The 19,879-nt window shown below is 40.0% G+C and overlaps 1 protein-coding gene across 4 annotated transcripts in view; it reads right to left on the bottom strand.

Annotated features, from left to right (window-relative positions):
- Positions 1-11,250, bottom strand: part of DOCK9 (dedicator of cytokinesis 9) — a 114,974-nt gene extending 103,724 nt beyond the window's left edge. For all 4 annotated transcript variants that reach the window (XM_030961970.1, XM_030962023.1, XM_030962047.1 and 1 more), the window contains exon 1: positions 11,009-11,250. In XM_030961970.1, the coding sequence (XP_030817830.1) occupies positions 11,009-11,122 (114 nt within the window). In that variant the 5' untranslated portion in view covers positions 11,123-11,250. The remainder of the gene's footprint in view (positions 1-11,008) is intronic.
- Positions 11,251-19,879: the final 8,629 nt, after the last annotated feature.

Below are 19,879 nucleotides of genomic sequence, written 5' to 3'. Positions count from 1 at the left end.
TTGAAATATGCTCAGTGGACTCCATCTAGTGGTCACATAACTTTCAGCTTTCCGAACTTAAAGTGATTATTCTGGGATTTTAAGTAGCTGATACAATAACCATAATTATTTCCATCAGAGTGCTACAAACCAAGACAGTAATTACAGGATACTATTTTAGAAACACTGATGAAACCATGATGGAATAAATAATGGTCAACAATACAGCAGACTAGGAAAAAAATTTAAACCCAGTTTTTTATCAAGCTTACTGTATTCAGGTAAAAGCAACAGAAACTTCAGGCTCAGACATCCTTTTTTTGCTTTTAATTTGTCTAAGAAGGTCATTCAGGTTCAGGTCTTTCTCCTTTCCTTTGTTCCGAGCTCTGCCAGGAACAACTTCCCCTACAGGAGATGAATTGCTGCCAAAATATTATGCTGGGTGTATTGTCCCTTGAACTTCATCAGCAAGACTGCATACAGCAGGATTATTTGATTTTTCTTTCCTAATAGGAACCTCATATTTAATGTGAGGAAAAACTTACTGGATCACATTGTATGCTCTGGCTGGGAAGAAATTAATATAACAACCATATTAAGCCATACACAATACCAGGCAAATAACTCCAAAGTGATAACAAGCCTGGCAAGAAAGAATCCCAGGACAATTTCTGAAGGAAACTAGAATAGCATCCTTCAAATAATTATGATGTGTGTCATCTATTCATTAACCTGAATGCTCTTTTTAAACTCACTGACGTTTGAGGACCAACACATTTAAAATCCCTTTTGGACTAGCAAACTGTGAGAGTGTGGCCTTCTTGAACATCCCTTAAAAACAAACATATTACTACAGTTTTCATGTAAACCATCTATCAGATCAGATAACATGACATTGCACTTATAAGTGCCAGTGCAAGTGGGTGCAGATATACCTGGCAGAAAGACACCTGAAATGCCACTTGACAACATCACTGTACTGGGAAAAACGAGACATGGGCTAGGTGAGACCATGTTCTATCTTATTTTCACAAAGCTTCAGTTCTGTATCATTCTGCTGCCGGGTATCCCTTACCAACATGGCTACAAACAAGCCCAGAAAGGCATGAAGTGAAGGGCAAGCAGATTCTCTGTCAGAATCAGCACCCTCGTGAAGGACAGGACTCCTTCTGACACCAAGGATATAAAGACCATTATGCAACACTAAAGAACAGACTGAAATAGTATTGTCAATGTGATCAAACTGGAAAATGGATGACAAGCCTTCCATCACCTTAAAACTCAAGCCTCTTTTCTGTACATTGATACCCACAGCATTTCCATTTGACTTTTGATTTCTTGACAAACCTGTTAAAATGAGAACAAGAACTATCTTACTGACATTCACCTCTCCATGGAAAACACCCAGCTCTTTCTGTGGAGCATCTACCTTCTCATTCATGTATGTTTCAGCACTCCTTCCAGCCTGTGAAGGGCAGCTGTGCGTTGGGTGACCAGTAAGGTAGCAAGATCATATATCTCCATATCAAAACTAAAGCATCCAAAGGCAGTGGGGGCTCTGGATTTGCAGGCTGAATCCAAATTTTATGTCTATAAACTCAGTCACAGTGAATTCCAGGCTCCTGAAATTAACTACTTTACAATTTGGATGTTATAACAAGCGAAATGTATTACATCCTGCACTGAGGTAACCCTAGCTTTAAATACTTTCTCTACTTCAAATTATGCAAGCTTTATCTATTCTGATTTAAATTCTCCCACTCTTTGTTGGGAGAATAATTTTATAGTAGTCAAAATATAAGCTCCTGTCTTATCTCTGAATTCAACAAGCAACTCCTCCCCACCCACAGAGTACCTGAAAGTACTAAAAACAGTTTCATCTATGCCTCAAATTTCCAAACCCAGATCACTGTCTGTCAACGTGCCATTTCTTCTTAAGTCAATAGCTCCACCTGAGTATCAAAAAACACACAGAAGTACACAAAGCAGCAGCTAAGGATTATTTATTTACACTGATGGATCTATATTACAGGCTTCTCTGAACCCTAGCAGCTATGGATCAGCATTACTCCTTCTCAGGTTTGTTGTGACTACATTTGTGTTCATCTCCCTTGGTTTTTTTTTTCATTTTGGGTGGTTTGGCATTGTTTCTCTTGTTTTATTTGGGTTTGGGGAAAAGTTGTGTTTTAAAGCATATTTAGCTAGCTTAGCTAATTTTATGTGAGGTCACTTGATACTTCCACTGCATGAAAAAGAATATGTTTCTTAGCAGAAGAAACTTCAGAAGGGACTATTTAATTTTGACTTGTAAGGACTACACTGTTCATTCTTACCTGAAATTTTTAAACAAGTTTACAAGAGTAAGGTATCATTTTGAAAAGTGACTACTTTTGTAGAGTCAGTGTCCTACATTTTTTATTTTCCAGTATTCTTTCCTAGAATTGTTACTAGAAGAAATTTTCCATGAGTACTATAAATACAGTTAGGAGAAAAAAAGCCAGCCTAAATCACGTTTCCTTGACTTGCTCAGAATTATAAAGTTGGCACTTTCTTTCTGAACTATCGTTACTGAGAATGTTGCACAAAACAAGGTCTGCTTTGCATTTAACCTTTCCACAGAAATACTGTGAATCTGATTTTTTAGGCAATGTGCAGCCTCAGCTGACTTATTTCTTCCTCCTCCCAGTCTCCAGATTGAAAAATGACCCAGAACTTTTATGTTCTGTTTGTTGGTTTGGTTTTTTTTGACACAGTTGCAGGGGTAGAATTACAAATGTTCTAAAGCTACCTGGCATCCTTTTCATCAGCTACTGAGCTGAAGAAAAATTCTAGCTGGTTCTCTAGTGGAATGGGTCTTTCTATTCAGAGAGGGCCCCAACCCAAAACTTGGCCTGGACCCAGAGGTTTAAAACTAGAATTGCAGAAAAAGCCTCCATTAACATTGACATCAACAAGTACTCCAGTCTGAAAGAGCCTGCAATGTGCTTGAGCCATGGATGTACTGGAGAGAGCACAGCAATGGGCCATAAAGATGATTAAGGAACTGGAGCACCCCTCCCATGAGGACAATCAGAGAGCTGGCACTGTTCAGCCTGGAGAAGGCTCAGGGGGATCCCATCAATGTGTATAAATACCTGCAGGGAGGGTGCAAAGAGGACAGAGCCAGGCTCTGCTCAGGGACGCCCAGCGACAGGGCTGGAGACAACAGGCACAACCTGAAACACAGGAGGTACCTCTGAACATCAGGGAACTGTTTGTCACTGTGAGGGTGACCAAGGCACCAGCACAGGTTGCCCAGACAGGTTGTGGAGCCTCCATCCCTGGAGATACTCAAAAGCTGCCTGGACACAGTCTTGGGAACTGGCTCTAAGTGATGCTGCTTGAGGCAGAGAGTTGGACCAAATGAACTCCAAAGGTTCCTTCCAGGCTCAGGCAGCCTGGGACTGTGTGACAGAACCATGACACTCCTTTGCATCCCATCCCTTGGAGAGATCTTACCTGCTGCCTTTTTTTTTTTTTTTTAAATTCTGGATATTCACTACTAAGCCCAAAGTAACACTGCCTAGTCACAGAATGGAATGGGTAGTTTCACCAGCCTGAGGTGCCAGATCCAGACTTTTTAACAAAGGCTTTTGGTTTCTTCTTCCTCATTTTTCCCCTCACCTGAACTGCCAGGAATCTCTGGACCCAGTAGGAGAATGCAGAAGACAGTGCCTGGATTCCCCATTCCTCCTCTTATACCTGATTCATTGGGCACAGATGAGGAGATAAACTGCTGTAACAGATGCAGCTTTACACTAACAGAGAATCCCATCCCTCACTCTTTGCAGTCAGATTAAGACTTTTTATTTTCTTAATGTATCTGCAGCAAAGCTGCTATTTCTCCCAAATGGTGACAATGTCAGTAGAAGACAACACCAACAACAGATGCTGGATTTGTCTGACCAAACCTTTGTGGTTCACAAGAGTTTTCTTCATAAAACCCCATTCAGAGCTTCTGATTACTTTCTGAAGAGCTTCAGACAACCTAGTACACTTTTTTTTCCAAAGCAGAGTCCATTCCACCAATGGAATTCTAGCCCTTGCTTAATACAAGAAATCTAGTCCATAATGTTAAAAAGGTTAGTTTTCAATTGCATTTTTAGTGCCAGAAGAAATCTCTATTTTGAGATAATACATGTTTCATTCTCACAAAAAGAACTTTACTTACAATAAAATAAAATTTAAAAAAGCAAAACCCACAACTTTCTCAAGATACAATAGCTACCATTATCTCATAGATTATTAAATTTAAGAGACCAAAGACATCAGTGCCTCTGGACTAAGACAGAATGCAAGCCACCTTTCACAAATCTATCCATCCATCCATCCATCCATCCATCCATCCATCCATCTTCTAAATTAAGGTCTTGAATAAGCTCCGTGACCAGAATTATTAGAGTATCTTCTTGTCTTTAGAAATAAGTTATTTCAAACATACTTCATTGAGAACAGCATTGTGTCATTCATGGACTACTTCTGCAACTTTTCTGCTTTGCATAATTAATCCTCTCCACGGACACAGACAATCTAAGGAGGGGCAAGGGAAAATGGATTTGTCTTTACTCTTGTAAAATGATGGAGTACCCAAGCCCAATGAAGTACTTGAGACTGTTCAATTTCAAAATAAAAAATAAACACTAGCTAAGGGAAGAAGTTTTACATATGTATTATTTTAATACATATTACTTTTTCATAGTCATTGCATTAATAAGTTCTTCAGCCACCATCAGAAACTTCAGGTCTAAATGAGAGCTCCCTGAACACCAGCACAGAAGATGTTATTGCACCTTTTATCTCCATAAAGAACCAGCGGCATCAAACCACCCCTAACAATTACAAAAATTCTTAAATAAAAGCAATATAGGCTGTACATTTCTCAGGAGGCCACAATCAAGCTGCTTGCCATCTTGAAAACTGAACTCCCCTTGTTTGCTTCAATAATTTATTAATAACCTCTCATTATTTTTAAAGCAGACCATCATGAATTTGTCAGAATCTCCAAGTTACCTCAAAAATACAAATATCTGGCAAAATGGACAAGTTCACAAATTGTTGATCTTGCACACACATTCATATCTCTGATGGTCATCCAATCTCAGGTACACGCTACTCACAAGAGACCCCAATGACCACACAGGCTTAAAAATTACTTGAGCATTCACACCTATGCAACAGAAAAGACAGTTTGCACTAAGGGTCTAGTTTTCAAGCTGAGTGGTTACAGATCCTTTTGAAGCATTTGCACTGAAGCATAATGTAGCATAACCAATGTCTTGAAGTGAGATACATGCTTTTAAGTTTATTGCACAAGATTGTAAAAAAATAATAATCACAGAGTTGTGAAAGTCCCAAGTTTAAATGTAGGTGTAATGAGCTCTACTTCCATTGAGACAGAAACATCTTGATTGAGGATTAAAGGGCATGAGTAGGAGGAAGAGAGGAAAGATAAGGTATACTGTGGTATCCCATATTGAGTAAGATGGAAAACCCAAACCAGCATCAGGTACATCTGACATTTGCTGCATTAGAAACAGCTACTTATATAAAGCACTTATTCTTCTATCTTAAACATAATTATCCTTGTCTAGCAGGAAAGAAAAAATTCCAGAAAATAATAAAGAAAAAAATTGCACCTTAAAAGAATGATCTAATGTTGTTGAAAGTTCTGTTTGTTTCTTTCATCTACCTGTTCACATAGAAACTCAACTGTCCTGTATTTTGTCTCTCAAATTGCCTTCCTGAGCAAGAACTTAAATATTCAAATAAATGTAATGGTATTTCTTAATAGAAACTTTAGTACTGTAGTCCAGTCTCTGAATCTTTTCAAACACAGAAATGTCTATCACACCCAGTGAGTCCCTTTTGCAGTATCAGACTTTCCAGAAATGTGTTCTAACTACTATCTTGTATCCAATCAGAAAAGTTTATATATTCCACTTTGCAGAAATAAAATTAGCACCTTTATTAAAAATATCTTATTCTCTGAGTATTTTTATTTCATTTATAAAAGGTAAGCAGTACATACCATAAACTAAAATAACTTCTTAGAGTCAAGTACTTGGCTTTTTCCCCCGGGTAAAGAAAGTTCAGTAGTTCAGAATGACTGAATTAGAATTATCATTTTTAGCACGTTCCTACAAGATGAAATATGTTATCGTGATGTTCATTGCCAGCAACGATTTTTCCTTTAAAATCTTGAGTGTCAGTTCACATCTCCCTGCTTTCACTTACCCATTCATAACAATTTGCTGCTTCCAAATTCCTTATGTATACAATTTCACATTCCATGTACAGAAAGCTCAAGCTTCATCCATGTTTCCAGCTTTTCTGTACCCATCAGCTCCAAAAGATGCCAGTCCTTCCTCATCCCTTTAGCATTATATACCATTTTTAAATTCCTACTTGGCTAAACGAAGCCATCAACCCTCTTTTCTAGACACACTACAACTGAAATCTGGCACTTAATGAGGATCCAAATACTCTGCTCATCACATACAGAGAAGCTGCTGTGGAGAGAAAGCACACAAGCCCTCTGTGTACACAGCATATGAAAAGATACAGGAATCAGAAAGGAAAATGTCAACACAAAATAAATACTACATAATTCTCCCAGTATTTTTGGGGAAACACTGTATTAAAAACTTGGCAATAATACAGCATAGAGTGCACCTCACCACCTTTTCATATGGAGTTGAGATTTAAAGGAAGCAGAGATCAGGATTGGAAGGACCAAGTTGACATAAGTTTTCCTATAAAGAAAAGAAAGAATACCAACAAATTTGAGATCAAAGACTCAGTAGGAGACCCAAGCATTGCCTTTGTGATATACTGATTTTCTATCATGTCTGAAAAGCTGGATTTCTGGAAGAGTTTTAGAACTCAAGAGCTCCATCAGGTATCTGAACTTAACATATGAAGCCCAAGACTGTCTTAAGATACAGTTCTAGCCTTTAAATAATTAAAACCTATTTTACATATCCAAATCAAAAAGAACTGTATAGAGCAATTTGGGAATCTCTCAGATTTCATCCTATTTCCCATATCGCAAATTTCTTCTGAATAACATTAATTTTGACATGGAGGAAACAACTTTTGCTGCATTATTTGGCATATTTAATAGGTTTCATTATCTGCATATTCGACAAAGGCATTTTATTCACAGTTAGGCTCAAGCAGATCAAATTTCATAGGCCAAACATTATCTTAATTGCTTATTATCCTTAAATGTCAGCTCTAATATAGGTATATTATTATAAATAACCCTAATGTAGAGTAATTTTGTCTCTGAGATGAGTTATCATTAACATACTACTGAACGAGACACTGATCTGTATGCAACATGCTTTGAGTAACTCATCATCACTTAAAGACATCACTTTCAATTATGCATAATGCTAAAACTGCATTGAAAACTGCTCTTGGCAAGATTGCTGGTTTAAGAGACACACTTGTCATCCCCATAATCTTCCCTCTCAGACATAAATGTATTTGGGTGGCCAGAGGCATCAAATTAAGTCACATGACAAGTCTGAAGTCCAAACAACATCAACAATGCACAAGAGGATATTCAGCAAGGATGCTACTGTCAAGCAGAAGATATAAAAACTGAATCCAAATAATCAAGAAATGCATTATGTGCCTTACAACACAGTGAAAAGCTGATTGCCAAATAACAAGATTTCCTTTCAGCCAACCAAACCGTATTTGTTGGTTCAGCAAACTATATCCAACAGAGAGAACGCATGAGATGTCAAATGCTGACAAGACAGCTTGCTTCATTCTGTGATGAAAACTAGCTTGGCAAATCACATCTGCTCCATGTTTTTTACTACACAGTCAAGTTATTTAGTCTGTCAGCTGGCTCAAAGTCTCTGACTTTTAGATTCAACAAAGAGCAACCTGAAAATTTAAGATATACCACCCTATCCTGCTGACATGCTGTTTTCAGTTCTCTTTCATCAATATAATCTCAAGGACATTAATAAAATGGAAAATAATAAGCATATTTTAGTAATGTGATCTAATAAACCTCATTTAAATATGGGCAAAGCTTTTCTTTTCCCTTTTTAATCTAGCCGTACATCGTTGATTGTAAAAATGGAGGGAACTGTTAAACAGTAGCCACAATAGCAACTTATAGAATCTACTCAAGCTCAGAGATATTCGTAGCTCCCATTTATCTGCTACTGCAAGTAATGACTGCATGTTTTGCATCATTGCTCAGTACATTCTGCTGCAGAGATGTACAGTCCAAAACAATAGCTGGTTGTAAAGATCTGGACAGATCATCCACCATGAACTACTAGTTGGAATTAATTCCTTCCTACCTCCAGATTCTACACAGCACCATTAGTCAATGGCCAACAGCAGTTTGTCAGTACTGGAAAACCTCAGCACTTGCTCATGAGCAAGTGATGACAGTAAGATCCCTTTAGTTACCAGTGCTGAACTATGCTTTAAGCAAGACAATTTGTTGACAACTCGGTTGAAAAAATCCTGGGAAAGTGCTATATCAAAGAGCTGTGAGAGGCAGCTTTGGAAGGAAAGTGGGTCTCCTTTACTTTAAAGTCCCACATCTGAGCAGAGCATTCCACAACTACTCTAACACTGGTAAGACTCGTATTTTCACCAGGTCAGCCTAAGAGATTGTTCAGATAACAAAGCCCAGAACCTCCAACAGATAAGAAACAGGTCAACCTGTCAAACTTAGAGATGCAAAATTTTTTTTTAGTCTTCTATAGCAAAAAAAAATACTATCCCATTGAAATTTCTCCTTTAAAAAAGTACTATTTCATTCCAAACATCAATGATCAACAAAAAGAGTTACAGTATATTAACAAGAGGAAGAAAATGTAAATGTAAACTTGCAATTACTAGCTTTTTATTTCATTATTTAAACAGTGTGTGCACAAGAACACTGGAGTGTTCAGTTCAGCGATAAAAAGAACAGCACTGACAGTAACAGAGACATAGCAGCCTGGGTAAAATACAGCTGAAATAGGAAGGTGAACTTCAGCACAAGACTGTATGTGAGGGAGATGGGGATTCAGCTTCATGCATCAAGCTAACATAAAAGGATCAAAAACCTGACATGAATGTTAAGTCACCATGAATGGTAAGTCACCCCTTCTGCCCTCTAAAATGCTGATGAAGACCTTATCCAGGATAAGCTCAAGACAGTACATCACTCTGCACCATCAATTCTTTAATCTCCATAAAATTCTGCAGAACATGCTGTTGTGAAAGCATAAAAATGCCTGAGATATTAGTGCCTATCACCCTATTATGTACTTAATAATTTAATTAATCCAGGTTCACCATTATTATGGTCAACCTGAATTAATTAAAGATGCACATAAATATTTTCCAACTCACTGACACTAGTCATGAGTGACCAAAGGAAAAACCTTCTAAAGGCAGAGGAGGGAATGGCAGGGTTGCAGACTACTGCAAAAAAAAAAACATTTATGTCATGAAAATACCTAAATCTCCTTTGTGCTCCCCCAAAACTAAAAGTATTTTAAAATACATATACTCTTTTTCCACGGTTCCCTGTAAGTACTTGATCCCTGGAGAAGTGTTAGCATATTTGGATGTTCACTCCATGTAAACGTGCTAGCACCTTGTGGAAAGCTGTCAGTATCCAGGAAGACTCTGAACTCTGCATATGTTATAAATTCCATGATGCATAGATGAGTAAAGGGCAATTTAGTTTTAGAGCCACTGTCTTTTAAAAAAAAAGTATTTGTCTTTCAATCACAGCTACAGCATTTGTTACTCGCAAAACACACAGCTCTGACACTGTCCCAAGAAGAGGTTTAAAAAAAGACAAGATCATACTTAGCAAGAGAAAAGAACAAAGGACAGATCAGTTCCCAGTATCAGGAATCCCAGCACCAAAACTTTTTCACTTACACAGAGTTAAATGCTTACTGAAACATTCCCCTTGGAGATAACAAAACCGCAAAGAAAACAAACGCATACCATGAATAAGAGTCCCAGGAGAGAAACCCTGGAAAGTCTTACTGAGGCTGTTTAAGATGTCATCACCTGCTGCCTCAGAACAGCATCTGACAGAATTAAATTCTTAGGGTTGGAGAGGGCTCCTGGAGATCATCTAGTCCAAACCCCCTGCCAAGGCAGGGTCACCTGCAGCAGGTGACACAGGAACACATCCAAGTGGGTTTCAAATGTCTCCAGAGAGGGAAACTCCATGACCTCCCTGGGAAGCCTGTTCCAGTGGTCTGCCACCCTCAATGGAAAGAAGTTCTCCCTCTTCTTGAGGTGGACATTCTTGTGTTTATGACCATTGCTCCTTGTCTTTTAACTGGGCACCACTGAAAACAGTTTGGCACCATTCTCTTGACACCTGCCTTTGAGATGCACAGATGAGATGCCCTCTCAGCCTTCTCTAAACTAAAACACCTGGTTTAGACAACAATTTACACAAATTTACTTTTAGCAGTTTAAATTAATTGAACGCGCCCAACTGTGCACTGGAGAGAGCAGCAACCATGTGCGAGCAGGGTGCAGGACAGCGGGATAAACAACACACCAAAACATTCCTACTGCACTTGGCAGCGCTCATCTTCCATTCCGCACGACACAACGAAAAACTGCATCTTAGTTGTAAAGAGAGCAGGGAGCAGCGAGATGAAAGATGACTTTCGCGCCGCAATTTCGACACACGCGAAAGCGAGCGGGTCCCGTCAGGCCGGGCGCTCCCGCCCGCTCCACAGGTGAAGTTTGCGGTGAGTGGCGGGAGCGCCCGGCCGTGCCCGCCGGGAGCCGCATCCCCCGCGGCCGGCAGCGCCCGCCCCGCCTGCGCCCGCCCCGCACCTCGGCCCGCCGCAGCGGGGATCAGAGCCCGCCCGCCGTGACAGCCCGCCGGGGATCAAAGGGCCCGTCTGCGCCCGGGGGCCGCCGCCGCAGCCCCGCCAGGCCCGGGCCGGAGCCCCGCCTGGGCCGCCACCGCCGCCGCACTCACCAGGAGGACGGAGCCGCGCACCACCTCGGAGACGCTCTGCCGCAGCTCGGCCGCCGTGCCGGGCTTGCTCAGCGCCCGCGTGAACTTCCGAGTCTCCGGAGCCACGAGTGCCATGGCTGCTGCCTCCGCGCTCCCTCCCTCCCTCGGCGCGGGGCCGTCGCAGCCCTCCCGGCGCGGCCGCCGGACGGACGGACGGGCAGCCGGGGCTGGCCGTCGGGGGCGGGCAGGGCGGGCAGGGAGCACAGCTCCGCCGCCGCCGCCGGGAGCCGCGGGCAGCCCCCTCCCTCCCCGCTTCCCTCCCTGCCCCGATTGGCGCGGCCGCCGGCGGGGCGGGGGCGCGGCCTCGCCGTGCCCACCTGTTCCCGCAGCGCCCTTCTGATTGGCCGCCGGGTTACCTGCCCGGCTGCGGCTCCGCGCCCCCCATTGGCCCGGCGCGGAGCCGGGGCTGCGGCGGGGCGGGGCCGGGCCGAGCCGGAAGTTGCCGCCTGCGAGCGGCCCCGCCCCGGCGGGAGCGGCGGTGGCGGCGGCTCCTGTGTGGCGGTGCCTCGGCCGGGGCTGCCTGCCCGCGCTGCTGCTGCTGCTGCTGCTGCTCTCCTGGCTGTACCTGCACGGGGGAAGGAGGCATCCTGCCCTCTACTCAGCCCTGGCGCAGCCGCATCTGCAGTGCTGTGTCTAGTACGGTACAAGGGAGTCCTGGAGCGAGTCCAGCGGCGGGGAACAAAGATGATGAAGGACTGGAACATCTCTCGTGTGAGAACACGCTGAGGGAGCTGGGCCTGCTCAGCCGCGAGAAGACTGAGACAGGACCTCATGAACGTCTATCAGTATCGAAGGGAGGGTGCCAAAGGATGGAGCCAGGCTGTGCTCGGTGGTGCTGAGCAGCAGGACAAGAGGCAACGGGCAGAGACTGATGCGCAGGAAATTCCACTTGAATATAAGGAAGAATTTCTTTATAGTGCGAGTGACCGAACACTGGAAAAGGTTGCTCAGAGAGACTAAAGATACTCGTTTGCTGGAGGTTCAAGAACCTCCTGGACACAGCCCTGTGCTCTGGGATACCCTGCTTGAGCTGATGTCTGGAGGTTGGACCAGACATCCCACTGTGGTCCCTTCCAACCTTGTCCATTACGTGATTCTGTACCTGTAGACACACATGCACATGGAGCTGTATAAGTGAAAGGGTCCAAAACCCTGGGAAATGGGTGCAGTGTGGTATAAGCATGTGTGCTGCTCATGAATCCAGCTTTTTCTCTGAGGCTTTCCTTTTTACTTTTTTTCCCTCACAAATAGTATCTGTTTGTAGGTAAAGCTGCACGTGTCCTTATTTGAGTAAGGACCACAAAGGTGACGAGGGCTCTGGAGCATTTCTCAGGAGGAGAGAATGAGGGAACTTGGCCTGTTTGGTCTAGAGAAGAGAAGACTGCATATAAATTGCATTAATGCAAATAAATGTCTCAAATGCAGATGTCAAAAAGATAGTGCCAGACGCTTCATGGTGCCCGGTGACAGGATGAGGAGCAATGGCCATAGACACAAGAATTTCCACCTCAAGACAAGGGAGAACTTCTTTCCTTGGAGGGTGGCAGACCAGTGGAGCAGGCTGCCAAGGAAGGTCGCCTGCTCCAGGTGACCCTGCCTTGGCAGGGGGGTTGGATTAGATGATCTCCAGAAGTGAGTGCATCCTTTATCCAGCAGTATGTGCATCCTTTTCACCCCCAAGAATTTGATTTTGTGGTTCTGTAAAAGTGTGGATGCCTGTAGCATGTTTAATTACCAGGAGTCCCTGCTGAGAGCCTGGCTGGCAGCACTGCTGGAAGGTATGCAGGCATTAGACACATTTAAATGCCTGGAGCATTTGAGAGCATTAGAGCTTGTGCACCTTTATCTTCTTAAGCACCTTTTTATATAAACTAACAACACTTCTCTACCATGAGTATACAGCTTACCACTGATGGAAGGAGGGAGGGAGGGGAGGGAGGGAGGGAGGGACTGAGTGCTATGGACAAGGAGTAAGGGGGCTTTCAGGTGGACAAAAAATAGCACAAAGTGTTTGTGTATGAGGATGCACACACTGCTGGATCATTGGCCTACTTTTTTGGCTGCTTCACAGATACATCTGTAACTAATAAGATTCCAAGTAATTGAGGTAATTCCTTCAGAAAGACGGAGGATAAAAAATGTTCAAACACACAAATGTGTATCTTACACAGAGTTCTTGTCCTTGAAGGATCTTTGCTACAGCTACTCTGCAGACCTGCATCAAAGGCTCATTTATTCAAATGCCTGAGCTGAGATTTTTTTAGTAGGATGTCTGTCACAACTTGAGTGTTCAAACTAGTTTATACCTTAAGAAAGACATAATGTGCAGAGAGTGGGACTTGCCAGGCTCACTAAAGATCACTGGAGTTTCTGTTTTCACAAGTCCAAGACCTGGTGTGTTTATGAGTCAATGTTTAGGCTGATAAATCAGAAAATTGCATACTGGTGAGAGAGATTATCTGAATACAGAACTGGATCAGCAGTTATGTAAACATTTAGCTGGAATGAGTTATCTTATGATCATCTTTTTAATTTTTGTATCTCAATCTGTAGGATATGTCTAGACCTCCAACCTCCACAAGTAAACATGCCCTAGATTTTATATAAACAATAGATGATTATTTTCTAAAATTAAATAATTTGTTATTTTCAGAGCTCTCAGGTTCTCGGGTTAAATTCTGACAATTCTGACCAATATAAAAATAGTTTAGAGATTTTAACTGTTGCTTGAATGTAAAATGGCATAATTTAACTGTGTTTGTTATCTATAAATAATTCTCACATATATTATGTATTTTCCTGGAAAAAAGACAGTATTCCAAGTCTGAAAAAACTCTGAATGACACCTGTATAGGTAGAGATATGTAGGAAAATTGGTAAAGGATAGTTTACTTAAGAAAACCATACAAGATACCCAAAAAATTAGGTTATGACAATCATCAGAGTTTCTTTTCAGCTAAACACATTCAGTTAAAGGAAAAAAAAAAGAAAGTGACAATTCTGTGTAAAAAACAAAAGGAAAATATGAAAGCTGATAAACAGAAATGGTAAATTACAGTTGTGAAACAATGAGGATGACTAATAGTAGCTAAATATAGGAATGAAAAGTCTTGGATCATTGCCTAAAGGGCAAGGGGAATAATTTTTTTAAAACATCAGGATAAAGAAAGAAAAAAATCTAGACAATGGCATGGTTTCCCTGCTACTTTGAAATACACAACTTTGAGTAACAATGCCAATGAATAAAAGCATTTGTTTTTTAATAGAAACCTGGGTAATGCAGTGATACTTCATGGATGTAGTTGCAAATGTTTTATTCAATCAGTACTTAGTAAGGGTGCTAAAGAGCAACCAGCAAAGGTTAGAACATTTAAACTTTCAAGACCAACTAAGTCATGGCACAGAATTTTATGGGATTCTAACACATTCATGATAAAATCAACCTGTGTTGTTTCCAGAAATTAAGAAAAACTTATTTGGCGTCCATTAGGAGTGTAAAGCAAAGGAGGTTTGGAGCTAAAATAACATGACAAGACTCTTTGGCAAAATCATGAAAGAATCACATGTAGGAATTAAAGAATTATTGAATTTCTAATATCAACATGTTTTGCTGAAATTTAGGCCTGTTGCTTAATGGGATTAGTATTTTACCTGGCAAGGGTCACTGTATAATTATGGGCTTCTATGAAGACATTCATGTATATTCTATTGAATGCTAATATTCTATTAAAAAATATTTTTATACAAAACTTGCAGCATAGCTTTATCTGAGAAAAAAATAAATGCAGATATAAATATTTACAGGAAAGAAAGGCATCTAAGTACAAAGAATATTTAAAAGTCAAATTATATTAAGTGGTGTGGTGTGGTTATGAACAACTCAAGAAGATTCATGCTTATGGTACAAACTTTGTATTTAAAAGTGAAGGAATATTAAGAAGTAGTAATGATAATGTTAAATATTGCATTCATCAAACTTTTACTGAAATAGTAATATTGCTTTTTAACACAAATGATTGACAAACTGGAAAGCCAGGAAAATCTGCCTTGTAGAAAGAGAATGAAGAAGCATCTGCCTAGCTTATACAAAACCTTGATCATAATGTATTAGGATTTATAAGAGAATCTCAAATATTAAAAGTCCCTTTAATCTGTCAGCTAAGATGACAGAGAGAACCAATAAATGGCAGGTGAAATTATACTCATGTAGAGTAACATCCTTCTCTTTTAGCCACAAGAGGAGTTATTTGGTATTATCCCTAAGGACTCACTAGGCTCTATTTCCCAACTTCTAAATTAAGATTCAATGGCTTTTCTAAATCCTGTGATCTAAGTCATCCCTCAAGTTATGGACTCAAAGCAAAGCTCACATAATAAAATTTCTTGGCTTTTGTTGCTGTGGTCAAGATGATCATAACCTTTCTGGCCTGAAAATCCTTTCTGTTCTCTGGGAAAGAGCTGTTGAGCTCAAGGTCACTGAAAGTACCCATCTCTTCACTCTTGTGACCAGTGACAGGACTTGAGGAAACAGCCAGGAGAGGTTTAGGTTGGATATCAGGGAAAAGGTTCTTCATCCAGAGGGTGTTTGCATCCTGGAACAGGCTCCCCAGGGCAGTGGCCACAACACCAGCCTGACAGAGCTCAAGAAGCATTTGGAAAATGCTCTCAGGCACATGGAGTGACTCTTGGGGTGTCCTGTGCAGGGCCAGGAGTTGGATGGATGATCCTTGTGGGTCCCTTTCAACTCAGCTTATTCTATGATATGGCCAGAGTAGGTGCTAAAAGATCAGAGGAAGCAAGGGTGTACTCACTAAATATTAGCTAAGCAGACAGTCTGGAGGTTTTACAAATAATAAACAACTTAAAAATGGATGTGAAAATCCAGAGAAGATGTAGGGGGTTTTCTGGGTGGGTTTGTTTTTTTTTTTTTTTTTTTTTGGTGGTCTGAAAGGCAGCAGCATAAAAAGCTACATTTTGATAGCATTTTATCAGTAATTTAAAAATATTTACTAGTTTTCTATACCTGTAAAAGTTAAATTAAAACAATACTGCTGATAGGTAGATTTTTTAGCATCTTCAAACATACTAACCCATTCAATGATGTGCTGGAGTAGGTTCATTTGAGCTCCTTTTTAAAATTCTCCCAAAGCCTGAAAAGAATAATGAAGTGTTTTTGCTGCATCTGGCTAAGACTGACTTTGTCCCAGATACAGCTAATCTGCCCTTCCAAATATTATACAAGCAGTCCACACAGATATTTCTGAATAGCAGCATTTAGTTCTTCCCCACCGCCTCCAGTGGAACATAAGAGCATGCCAAAGTTTGTGTACAGAAAGGTACAAGCATTTAAAAATCACTTTGATTATTCAACACTGGTCTCTTCTCCCCCATGAAATCCATAGTATGCCTTTTTAAGAAAACACATTTTTTTTAATCAGATGGTGTCCCCAGGTCTACAAAGTTCATCCTAAATGCAAATACCTGAAAACAGCTGGTTAGTGTAAGGTAGAATAAATATGTATTTCCACTGAGAAGATACACCATAAATTACTTTGAGGTTATTTCCTTCAGTTATATTAGTAAAAAAGAGCACACACATGTTTCTGCTGCTCATAAATAGAAATGCAAAAATTATTCCCTACCTGGAAATCTGGCTATATCATGAGGTGAAAGGAAGGAGCATTTAGTGGAAGTTTCTCTGTCATTTCCAGCATGTTACTGTTCATAAGACTACATCCATTGCCTGCTTTGCAGAATGATGTCATTAATTTCAGCATAACTCTGTGTTTTAGGCTTAGTTCTTGTAACCCTGCCAATAGAAACTTGAGGAAGGACCAAGTAAATATTACATGATCTTCCTACCCATTCATGTACAATTTTAAAAACTCATTTTTCCAATTTTATTTCTCATGTTCAGCAAAGGTATTACAGAATTAATATAAGCAAACAAAATTTCTCTGCACTGATGCACAACATAAATGTAGCTTCTTTTTTTCTTAAAAGCAGAGGTGGTGTTACCTCCCATGACCTGGCTGAACTCCAACCAGGGTAACTGTAGTTCTATGTAAATATATTCCTATGCAAGTTCACAAGGATACAAAATAATTCACTTTCTGTCTTTCCTACTGACTCCTAAGGCAATTATGACACTCCTTTCAGTTTATCAGTCAATCAGTTTCATTCAGGCCTCTGGCACAGTATTCCTTCTTCAGCATTAGTTGTAAGACTCTACCCATGAGTATTGCTGACGTCTTTTGGAGAGTTAGTCATGCAATATGAACTGAGTTCCATATCATTTTCTTCTATATCCAATGGAGGATGACAACTGTGTGATTTTAAACCTGATAGAAAATTGATGCAGGAATTCTGAGTGGCTGCTCTGGTTTTGTTTTAGTTTATTTTGGTTTGTCTAAACACAGTTTAGATAGTTTTTGTTGGACCAAGTTAAAAAAGCCTACACTTAACAAAAGTAAAAATAGATGCATCATGTTTTGTACCAATAAACTCATAGTTTTTAATTATTTACAGTTTAACTTTTACAATTTAAAATGTTTATTTACCTTCACAGTTTTCTGTGAACTGCTGTTTAGGATTGCTGTGTACTTTTAAGAGATGCTTCATGTCATGCCGTGACCACCAGAAGCTGCTTAAGAGCCTACCATGGGATACATCTCTCTTTTATCATCAGCATAAGGATTGCTGAAACCTTTAGAAGAGGATTTCTCTTCTCAGTAGGGATGGAGATTTCCAGCTAAGCCAGGCCATATGCTGATTCCCGGATTTCTTATCTGTAATCAGTCTTTCCTTGATGTTGTCAAAGATGTTTCCACTAAAACTGCAGAATAATTCTGGTACTTCATCAGTGTTCGTGTGCGGTATTTATTATTATGAGACTACATCCCTTACTACACAAATCAGGAATACATTTCTTGCAGTGTTAATGTTTGTGATTCTCTACCCGCTTTAAACTCAGAGCAGCAGAGAGGAGATGGCTGATAACCCCTTAACACATAAAAGTACTGGCAAGGCCTCCTGCAGACACTGTAATTCAAAGTAGTCTGTGTGAGCACAAATCCTCCATTATTGACTTGCCTGCTCATTCCCTTAGTTTGACATAGCTCACATTTCTTCCATTCTGAGTAGGTAACTTCTTCCTACTCAAAGAATTTGGATAAGTGTTCCTTGTTTCAAGGTCAGTTTAGATACCATTCCAAGACATGATCTGAGAAATAAGTAATAGGACATGATCTGTATTCAGCAAAGCCTCTGAGCAGTGATTGTTTATAGTATAGGTGAGTCCTAAAACTCACAGTTCTTACCTCCATGTCAGAGGAACTGATGAAGCAGAGATCCTTGCTGGCACCAGGGAGCAGCTTTCACCATATGTTGTTCACAAGAAAAAGAAAACCCTTTTTTTTTTTCTGTATATTGCATGCTCGTCTAGTATCTGTTCAAGCAGTGTATTTAGGAGCTTGTTTCTCTTGTATAAATATATACTCTAAAATAAATATATACTCTAAAATGCTAGGATTTGATTCCTGTGCTTTCTTCCTTGCCAGTTCTGGCTGTCATCTATAATAAACATAGTCACCATAAGAAACACTGTCACAAGTGTCACAAATGCGGTACACTGTCATAAAATAAAATTATTCTAGAAAATTTTATTGTAAAGCTTTATATTTTAATACTACATACAGCTATTATAAACAACTGCACAATTGCTAATTTCTATTGGCTAAGGGTTTGGTTTGGCAGATTTTAAAACTGCTTGCTAACTACTTGCTGTGGTTAGCTTACGTAAAGTAACCCTGTGGAATCAGTTTTTAAACTTTTTAAAGCAACTTTTAAATAGCTGCAGGGCAATCTTAAAACAAAATTAAACAAAACAAAAAAAAACAAGCAAACCTGAAAAACAGGACATACCCAAAACCAAAAGAAAATATTTAAAGGGTTTGAAAGTTTCCTGTTCCTTTATAATTTTTGCATATTTGTAGTCTATGATGGTATACCACAACAATAAGCCTTATTCACATGGGGAACCACAATGACACTACTAGAAATAATCACATGAGGAACAGCTGCAAGAATGAATTTGTGGATGTGGTGTAAATAAGAAAATTGTAAAATGGAATGCTGAAATTTTCATGGCTAGTACAGAACAGAAGGAGAAAAGTCAGACATCTTTCTAAGAAATATAAATACTAAGGAAGTTAAATACTTCATAATCAATCCTAGACTATATGACAGACTGAATTTATAACCTGGTGCAATACTACCTAAGAGTAACAGCTCCTAATCAAAATAATAATTCAAATCCTTATTTGAAATCTTTCAAATGTGACCAGTGATCAATGTGGCTTAGGATAAAAATCAGATTTCTTAGAAGGACAGTTGAAATTTGTTTAGTTGTTAAGCACATTGGTCTTGGAGGAGGATCCCTGTGAGTGAATGAATCAGATTCCACTGTCTCCTATTTTCCTATGAAACATGATGTATGGAAGCTCATGAACATTTGTCAGCCTTCCTTTGCAAGGACAAAGGAAAAAAGGTCATTTTAGGTTCAGTTTCTTAGATTTTCCTGATGTACTGTTTCATATGTATTTATGTTGTTTCAAAAAAAGCAAGTAAACAAACAAATAATCAGAAGAGAAAGTTACAGTTAAAGCTGATCTTGCTTGCTATATAGGATTTACATCACTTAGATGTTACTTCTCTGTCCCCAAGAACTACCAAACAGGCCTTGCATTTAATTTTAATTATATGTATGTTCAGAATTAATTGTCAACAAAGTGACTGGGTTCAAACTGTCTGTTTGAAAGCTACAGCTGTCTT

Source organism: Camarhynchus parvulus, chromosome 1 (genome assembly GCF_901933205.1).
Source record: "Camarhynchus parvulus chromosome 1, STF_HiC, whole genome shotgun sequence".
NCBI lineage: Eukaryota > Metazoa > Chordata > Aves > Passeriformes > Thraupidae > Camarhynchus > Camarhynchus parvulus.
This window is presented reverse-complemented; position numbering and strand designations above follow the sequence as displayed.